This window comes from Colobus angolensis, unplaced genomic scaffold, assembly GCF_000951035.1.
Source record: "Colobus angolensis palliatus isolate OR3802 unplaced genomic scaffold, Cang.pa_1.0 Scaffold100, whole genome shotgun sequence".
NCBI classification, from domain to species: domain Eukaryota; kingdom Metazoa; phylum Chordata; class Mammalia; order Primates; family Cercopithecidae; genus Colobus; species Colobus angolensis.
This window is the reverse complement of record NW_012110920.1, coordinates 9,873,125-9,882,927: the sequence shown is the minus strand read 5'-3', so window position 1 is coordinate 9,882,927 and position 9,803 is coordinate 9,873,125. Positions and strand designations below refer to the sequence as shown.

The following is a 9,803-nucleotide window of genomic DNA, read 5'->3' as shown; positions in this document are numbered from 1 at the left end:
AAAAAAAAAAATTGTGGAAAGGTATATAATATCCAATATCCATTCCAAAGAGCAGATTGAAAGATAAAATATTTTTCTCAATTGCAGTCAGTTTAAGACTTACTGCTTCCATTCACTTATTTAAAAATATTTGAGACCAGGTGTGGTGGCTCATGCCTGTAATCCCAGCACTTTGGGAGGCTGAGGAGGGCGGATCACAAGGTCAAGGGTTCGAGACCAGCCTGGACAACATGGTGAAACCCTGTCTCTACTAAACATACAAAAAAATTAGCTGGTTGTGGTGGCGGGTGCCTGTAATCCCAGCTACTCGGGAGGCTGAGGCAGGAGAATCGCTTAAACTCGGGAAGCAGAGGTTGCAGTGAGCCAAGATCGTGCCTTTGCACTCCAGCCTAGGTGACACAGCCAGACTCTGTCTCAAAAAAAATAAAAAATAAAAAAATTGAGAGCATATCATATTGCAGGCCTTGTTTCAGACTATATAGAAGATGCAAAAACAAACCAAAATTGTTCTCAAAAGGCTTGTAATTTCTCAAGTTGGAAAACGCATACACAAGGTAGCTATAGTCAAAAGGATTATGTGATAAGTGTCAACGAATTGGTTTATAGTACTTTGTTGTACATTACTACACTGTTGCTGGAAAAGAGACTCCAAGGGCCAGTCCTTGGGTCTAGCATAGGAAATAATTGGAGGGGAGTCACAGAGCACAGTGAAGGAAGCAAGTTTACTGGAACTACTCTGTTTGAGAGTAGCGAGTCCAGCTGAGTGCAGTGGCTCACGCCTGTAATCCTAGAACTTTGGGAGGCTGAGGCGGGCGGATCACGAGGTCAGGAGTTTGAAACCAGCCTGACCAACATGGTGAAACCCTGTCTCTACTAAAAATACAAAAATTAGCCAGGCGTGGTGGCGCACACCTGTAATCCCAGCTACTCAGTAGGCTGAGGCAGGAGAATCGCTTGAACCCAGAAGGCGGAGGTTGCGGTGAGCTGAGATTGTGCCACTGTGTTCTAGCTTGGGCGACAGAGCAAGACTCTATCTCAAAAAAAAAACAAAAAACAAACAAAAAAAAGAGTAGCCAGTCCTTAGAAAGCAGGAGGAACACACCGTCCTTGGGTAGTGTCTCTACTTAGAAGAAACTATAAGGAGCTATGATTAAACTTGGAATGTGCATGCTCACTAAAGGTCAAGGCTATTGGTACTATAATAAACATTAATCCTTCAAACTAAGCCTACTCATTAATGTTATCTTTGAGTGAAGTGGGCTGCACTCAGGATATCTGGACATTCTGCAGGCTTGGTGGGAGATGTCCTGCATGACCATAATTTTTTTTTTTTTTTTTGAGACAGAGTCTCACTGTTGCTCAGGCTGGAATGCAGTGGCGCCATCTTGGCTCACTGCAATTTCCATCTCCCAGGTTCAAGCAATTCTCCTGCCTCAGCCTCCCAACTAACTGGGATTACAGGCGCTCGCCACCATGCCCAGCTAATTTTTGTATTATTTGAGACAGAGTCTCACTGTTGCTCAGGCTGGAATGCAGTGGCGCCATCTTGGCTCACTGCAATTGCCATCTCCCAGGTTCAAGCAATTCTCATGCCTCAGCCTCCTGAGTAGCTGGGACTACAGGCATGTGCCACCACACCCAGATTTTTAAAATATTAATATTTTAGTAGAGACGGGATTTTGCCATGTGGGCCAGGCTCCTGGCCTCAAGCGATCCACCTGCCTCGGCCTCTCAAAGGGCTAGGATTACAGGTGCCAATAGTTTGGAATTATAATACTTATGGCTATTTTCAGACCATAAGTATTAATATCACAACCGCCTTGTGAGTGCCTAGCTACTCACTTTAAGATGGGGTCATTCTAGTCTTTTTTTCTTTTTTTTTGGCGGGGGGGACAGAGTCTTGCTCTGTCACCCAGGCTGCAGTGCAGTGCTGCAATCTCGGCTCACTGCAACTTCAGCCTCTTGGGTTCAAGTGATTCTGGTGTCTCAGCCTCCTGAGCAGCTAGGATCACAGGTGTGTTCCACCATGTCTGGCTGATTTTTTGTTTTTTTTTTTTTTTGTATTTTAGTAGAGATGTGGTTTTGCCATGTTGGCCAGGCTGGTCTTGAACTCCTGACCTCAAGTAATCCGCCCGTCTCAGCCTCCCAAAGTGGTGGGATTACAGGCGTGAGCCATTGTGCCCGGCCTCTAGTCATGTTTTATTAAACCAGAGGCCTGGTAAGCAGAGGTTCCTCTAATAATAGCACTTCTAACATTGCTTTGAAATTACTTGTCCAGTTGGCTATCTCCTTGATTAAATTGTGAACTGAGGGCAAAGACCATGTCTTATTCCTTTGTAACCTAGAGACCTAGACTAGTGGGCAACCTGTAGGAGGGACTTAATAACTGAAACAAACAAATGGATGAATAAATGAAGAAAATGGGCCGGGCGCGGTGGCTCAAGCCTGTAATCCCAGCACTTTGGGAGGCCGAGACGGGTGGATCACGAGGTCAGGAAATCGAGACCATCCTGGCTAACATGGTGAAACCCCGTCTCTACTAAAAAAAATAAAAAACTAGCTGGGCGTGGTGGCGGGCGCTTGTAGTCCCGGTTACTCGGGAGGCTGAGGCAGGAGAATGGCGTGAACCCAGGAGGCGGAGCTAGCAGTGAGCTGAGATCCGGCCACTGCACTCCAGCCTGGGCAACAGAGCGAGACTCTGTCTCACCAAAAAAAAAAAAAAAAAAAAAAAAAGAAAATGGCTAAACAATTTAGAGGGCAAAGATCATGTCTGGCTGGGGTGATAAGGCAAGATGAAGTAATTTAACTTGAACCTTAAAGGATTTAATGGTAAGAGTCTGACAAAGGGTATGTGTACAGGAGGTAGGAAACAGGAAAAAGAAATAGAGTTGGAAGAGAGCTTAAAAGTCTGGTTTTAATATAATCTCCTGTTAAATGTAGGAATTTCATTTATAATCGTGCTGATGAATCATGAAATACCTCATAAAATACCCTATTCTGTTTCTTAGTCTAGTTTGGACAATCTGCCCTAGTTTTGATTCTTCGATAAATGAATTCATTTCAAAATATTTATTGAAGATCTATTTCATAAAATCACATTGATTTAGGAAGTTTATTTTTTTCTATGACAGGTACTTTTTCCAGCATTTGCTGCTTATATAATTTAACAAGATTAAATACCCAAATTTTGATATTGACTACACCTGTTAAACTATATTTTTTTAAAATTGTAGTAAAATACACATAACATACAATTTATCATCTTAATTCTTTATAAGTGCACAGTTCAGTGGCATTAAATACCTTCACATTGATGTGCTACCATCACTACCATCTATCTACAGAACTGTTTTTACACCTGAGATTTTTAATTTTTTTGAGAATTTTATTTATTGACTATTTTAGAGATAGGTTCTCACATCTCACTAGGTTGCCCAGGCCTGACTCAAACTTGGGCTTAAAGGATCCTTCCATCTCAGCCTCCTGAGTAGCTGGCACTACAGGCGAATGCCATTGTGCCTGGCTTACACTAACATTTTTAAACTTAAAAATACAAAATACTACTGTTCACAGAGAAGTAAGAAACACTTTAAATAATGCCATTTACATTCTAAATATGTTGACAAAATTTGGACCACAACTTAAAATTGGTGTATTAACTAAACATTTGGGCTTGGTATTTAATAATGATTGTTTAAACCATCGGCCTTGTAAGTCAAAAATCTAAGATCAGTGTAAAAACCTTATGCATTTTTATCTTAAAGAGAAATAATTTGAAGTACTAAAAGTTCAATTTTACAAACCTAGAAAAGAGATTTCTGATAGCATAGAAAACCAGACATTCTCCCTTCACTGGCTAAATCCTATGGGAAGAAAATTAGGTGGTAAGATCACACTTTAGGCCGGCACATTGGCTCATACCTGTAATCCCAGCACTTTGGGAGGCCGAGGTGGGCAGATCACCTGAGGTCGGGAGTTCGAGAGCAGCCTGACCAACATGGAGAAACCCTGTCTCTACTAAAAATACAAAATTAGCCAGGAGTGGTGGTGCATGCCTATAATCCCAGCTACTTGGGAGGCTGAGGGAGAAGACTTGCTAGAACCCAGGAGGTAGAGGTTGAGGTGAGATAAGATCGTGCCACTGCACTCCAGCCTGGGCAACAAGAGCGAAACTCCATCTAAAAAAAAAAAAGCATACTTTAGCCTACTCCATTCTCATCACAAGAGTGCTTATACTCTTCCTGTGGGAGCCACCCTTCCCATTCCCAGAAGCAATGGTTTCAGTTCAGATGCTGGTTCTATAAAAAGCAATGTAAGAAGTAGCAGTATTTTCCCAATATCCTGCTAGAACTCAGCTAATTGAAAAGCAGCACAAGGCTAGAATCAGAACCCAGGGTTTCAGGATCCAAGACCAGTTTTATTTCTAAGAGAAATATTTCTCTACAATTATAATCTTCTATAACCCTATAAAACAGCTTCTTTAGTTCAGATTCTTCATCAGAACATTTCTATTTTTCAAATGCTGCCCCCTGCAGTTGATTAGATTTTGTAATGGATGGTTTTGAAGCTATTTCTGGAGCAAGTGTCGGAGCTTAGGAAACAGTTTTAATGCATTCTGTGTGGTCACTTCTATAACTTCTTCTACTGAGATCCCTTTCACCTGGGCGATATATTCTGCTGAAATAGAAACGTTCCAGGGCTCATTCCGTACCTGAAACAAGACAGCAGACACACCCTGTCAAACATGACACTGAAGGGAAGCAGATCCTTGGAGACTATAGATAAAACAGAAGAAAATGAGTTGGTAAAAACAACTGATGGGTTCCTTTTTTTTTTTTTCTTTTTAGATAGGCATGAGGGCTGGGAGGGAGGCATCGCTGCAATGTTGATTGTAAGCAATGTTGATTGTAAATCTACGCCGCTCCTGAAAAGAACCCGGAGGTGTTAACAATTGAAGTCCCTAGCTCCTAGCACATGAAGCATTCTGCAAACAGTGAACACTTGGTAACCTGCCTGACACATGGATTAACTGTCCTTTGGTTTGTTGCTTACACGAATGCTTATAAAAGGTCACTGCTCTGCTGCTTGGCCGCCTACCTCACAGGCTACATGACAGTTTGATTCAATAATTGCCAACATGTATTGGAAAGATGAAACAGATTATGTACTGGTGTTTCACTGATTCTAAGATGCATTTCCTCCCCTATTTTAACATCTCTGAAATTGATATAGTATATTTCATTTAAATTCAGTGGTATTTCATAGTATAACTGGCAGTGTTTTTTCTGTCTTAATGGTCATAAAACAATGGTAAACAATGGTGCCTCTACAATCACTAGCATTTAGATTTGATGAAATAAATTATTATAGTTACTATCAATAAGTATCTACTCAGGATGATAATGTTCAGAGGAATAACATTACTCTTAAAATTTTAAAAAACCTACTTTGGTAATGTAGCCTAAAAAAAAAAATTAAAAATGGGCACAAAGATTTATGTTAATCATGTTGTTTATAATACAATCTAGATGACCAATATCAAGTAAAATATGGTAAACTCACATACTGGAATATTGTGCAGTTATTAAACATGATGAAGAAAAGTATGTTTATTAATATACACAGAGGTTCAGCCAGGTGCAGTGGCTTATACCTGTAATCTTAGCACTTAGGAAGGTTGAGGTGGGAGGATCACTTGAACTCAGGAGTATGAGACCAGCCCGGGCAACATAGTGAGACCTTGTCTCTATTGAAAAAAAATTAACAAAAAAATATATATACAGAGGTTTACCACATAAAGATCGGTTATAAAATAATATGTCCAAATTAATCCCGTTTTTATGAAATATATGTGCATACATAAATGAACATAAAAAAGTCTGAAAGAAGGCTGGGCGTGGTGGCTCATGCGTGTAATCCCAGCACTTTGGGAGGCCGAGGCGGGCAAATCATGAGGTCAGGAGTTAGAGACCAACCTGGCCAACATGGTGAAACCCTGTCTCTACTAAAAATACAAAAAATTAGCTGGGCATAGTGGCAGGCACCTGTAATCTCAGCTACTTGGGAGACTGAGAAAGGTGAATCGCTTGAACCCGGGAGGCGGAGGTTGCAGTGAGCCGAGATAGTGCCACTGCATTCCAGCCCGGGTGACACAGTGAGACTATGTCAAAAAAAAAAAGAAAAAAAAAAGTCTGAAAGAACACATAAACTTTAGTGTTTTCTGTAGATGAGGCATTGTTCTAAGCTTTTCACGGAATTTCCCATTTAATCCTCAAAATAACTCTGTGGTACTATTATTAATAGTATCCCTATTTTCATAGATAAGAAGGAATCCCAAACAGCTAGTAAGTAGCCTGGCTGGGGTTTAAACCCAGGCAATCTGACTGCAGAGTTTATGGACTTAGCTACTATATTATAGTGGTAACCTTTGGGTGGTAGATGATTTATTTTCTTGTTTATGATTTTCTGTGTTTTCTAATTTCTATAACAGACACATTTTACTTAACAAAAATAATATGAGGTTAAGAAATTCATTTATCAAAAAATATTTATTGAGTACAGGTTGAGTATCCCTTACCCAAAATGCTTGGAACCAGAAGGGTTTCAAATTTAGAATTTTAAAAATATTTGCATATCCATCTCAAGATATCTTGGGGATGTGGACCAATTCTAAACACAAATTCATTTCTCTCTCTCTCTTTTTTTTTTTTCTCTGTTGCCCAGACTGGAGGGCTGTGGTGCAATCTCAGTTCACTGCAACCTACGCCTCCTGGATTCAAGTAATTCTGCTGCCTCAGCCTCCCGAGTAGCTGGGATTACAGGCATGCACCACCACGCCCGGCTCATTTTGTATTTTTAGCGGAGACAGGGTTTGTCCTTGTTGGTTAGGCTGGTCTCAAACTTGTGACCTCAGGTGATCTGCCCGCTTTGGCCTCCCAAAGTGCTGGGATTACAGGTATGAGTCACTGTGCCTGGGCTCATTTATGTTTCATATACACGTTACACACATCGCTTGAAAGTAACTTTATACAGTATTTTAAATTATTTTGTGCATGAAATAAAATTTTGTTAAGTAGTCATTTGTGGAATTTTCCATTTGTAGTACAACACTGATGATCAAAAAGTTTTAGATTTTGGAGCATTTTGGATTTAGGATGTTCAGATTAGGGATGCTCTCAACTGGTACCTACTTTGCACAAGGCACTATGCCAGAAACTCACATTTTTTGGTCAAATCAACTAAATATAAATATAAAACTGACTTACAACAGCCATCAAAATTTATTCCTGTTTAGGAAGAATAATGCTAGGTCCTTTCCTTCCATTTTATACCAATCAAAGTGGCAATTTTGTACCATTCTGTCCTACACCAAAACAGGAAAAACTAGTGTGATCCTCTACTTTCCCATTCCTCTATATTTTACATTCTTTTTTTCTTTCTTTTTTTTTTTTTTTGAGATGGAGTTTCACTCTTGTTGCCCAGGCTGGAGTGCATGGTGTGATCTCGGCTCATGGCAACCTCTGCCTCCCTGAGGCAAGCAATTCTCCTGCCTCAGACTCCTGAGTAGCTAGGATTATTGGTGTGCGCCACGACGCCTGGCTCATTTTGTATTTTTATTGGAGACGGGGTTTCTCCATGTTGGTCAGGCTTGTCTCGAACTCCCGACCTCAGGTGATCCACCCACCTCAGTCTCCCAAAGTGCTGGAATTACAGGTGTGAGCCACCACACCCAGCTTTATATTCTTATAATAGCTGATTTATAAAAATATGTAATTGACCAGCCTGGGCAGCTGCTGGAGGTGGGAGCTGAGGTGGGAGGATCGCTTGAGCCCAGGAGGTGGAGGCTGCAGTAAGCTATGATTGTGCCACTGTACTGCAGCCTATGCCACAGAGTGAGATCCTGTCTCAAAGAAAATAAAAATAAAGGTTGGGCACAGTGGCTCACGCCTATAATCCTAGCACTTTGGGAGGCCAAGACAGCAGGCTAGGATTCCTTGAGGCCAGGAGTTCAAGACCAGCCTGGGCAACGTGGTAAAACCTCGTATCTACAAAAAATATAAAAATGGCCAGGTGCAGTGGCTCATGCCTATAATCCCAGCACTTTGGGAGGCCAAGGCAGGTGGATCACTTGAGGTCAGGAGTTCAAGAACAGCGTGACCAACACAGTGAAACCCCATCTGCACTAAAAATACAAAAATCAGCCAGGTGTGGTGGCACAAGCCTGTAATCCCAGCTACTAGGGAGGCTGAGGCAAGAGAATTGCTTGAACCCAGAAGGCAGAGATTGCAGTGAGCTGAGATCGCGCCACTGCACACCAGCCTGGGCGACAGAGCAAGACTCTGTCTCAAAAACAGAAACAAAAAAACCCAAAAAACAACTAGCCAGGCATTGTAGCACATGCCTGATGGAGAATCATCTGAACCCAGAAAGTCAAGGTTGCTGTGATCATGCCACTGCACTACAGCTTGAGTGACAGAGTGAGACCCTGTCTCAAAAAAAAAAATTATTGAACATCAATTAGTAAAACTCACACTGCAATCACATATAATCATAGTTTCTGAATAAACTGATAATAATTGCTACTGTTCCCAAACCTCTAAATGTTGAGTGCCAATTCTCTGAATTTGGCAGGCATAGAGACACAGATCTGATGGGTAGTCAGAGGCACTTACTAAACTGCACATTGGGAGGTCATTGTAATAGGTACTGCCTAAAGCAAATAAAGCATATACTATGGCTTACTTTCAGAAAATTATAATTTAAAATAGTAGTAATATTAAAGAGAGTGAAATTTAAAATATGATTCTTTGTGGCTTACAATAACAAAAAGAGATACTAACAGCAAAGATCATATAAATAAACCCATGACTGTATCAATACTTGTATTGAAAGAAATAGAACTTCATTATAACATGCTAACTAATAGAGGAAAAATGAACATTCATTGAGTACCTACTGTATACCAGATACTGCTAGGCACTTTCACATACATTACGTCATATAGTACTTACCATAATTTTTTTTTTTTTTTTTTTTTTTTGAGACAGAGTTTTGCTCTTGTTGCCCAGGCTAGAGTGCAATGGTGCGATCTCGGCTCACTGCAACCTCCACCTCCCGGGTTCAAGCAATTCTCCTGCCTCAGCCTCCTGAGTAGGTGTGATTTCAGAGGCATGTGCCACCACACCCAGCTAATTTTTTTGTATTTTTAGTAGAGACAGGGTTTCTCCATGTTGGTCAAGCTGGTCTCGAACTCCTGACCTCAGGTGATCCGCCTGCCTTGGCCTCTCAGAGTGCTGGGATTACAGGTGTGAGCCACCATGCCCAGCCCACCATAATATTTTAATGTATTTATTATTTTACCCACATTTTATAAATGAAAAAGCAGTTTCAGAGAGATTAAGTAGCTTGCCCAAAGTCAGCTAGTAGGTAGAGAAGAGGATTTGAATTTGTCTTTCTGACTGCATACACTGTGCTTTTTACTATACTGGTTTGAATCTTATTATTACATACATTAGGACATGCTCCATTATCAAATAATATTCTCTGGAGCACAACAGCTATATTTAGAAAGACCTGAAATAAAGTTAATATAAGCCCTTAATCTAGCACTATATGAGGATTCCACTGTATTTACACTATAATAAGAAACATAGCTAAAATGAAAAGAGCTCAAATGAAAGATACAATCTAAATAATATAGAAATTAGAAAACCAGGCCGGGCGCGGTGGCTCAAGCCTGTAATCCCAGCACTTTGGGAGGCCGAGACGGGCGGATCACGAGGTCAGGAGATCGAGACCATCCT

General features: G+C 40.8%; 1 protein-coding gene across 1 annotated transcript in view; it reads right to left on the bottom strand.

Annotated features, from left to right (window-relative positions):
- Positions 1–3,093: 3,093 nt before the first annotated feature.
- TATDN3 (TatD DNase domain containing 3) overlaps positions 3,094–9,803 on the bottom strand; it is a 25,155-nt gene continuing 18,445 nt past the window's right edge. The window contains exon 9 of the mRNA XM_011938776.1: positions 3,094–4,711. Within this exon, the coding sequence (XP_011794166.1) occupies positions 4,568–4,711 (144 nt within the window). The 3' untranslated portion in view covers positions 3,094–4,567. The remainder of the gene's footprint in view (positions 4,712–9,803) is intronic.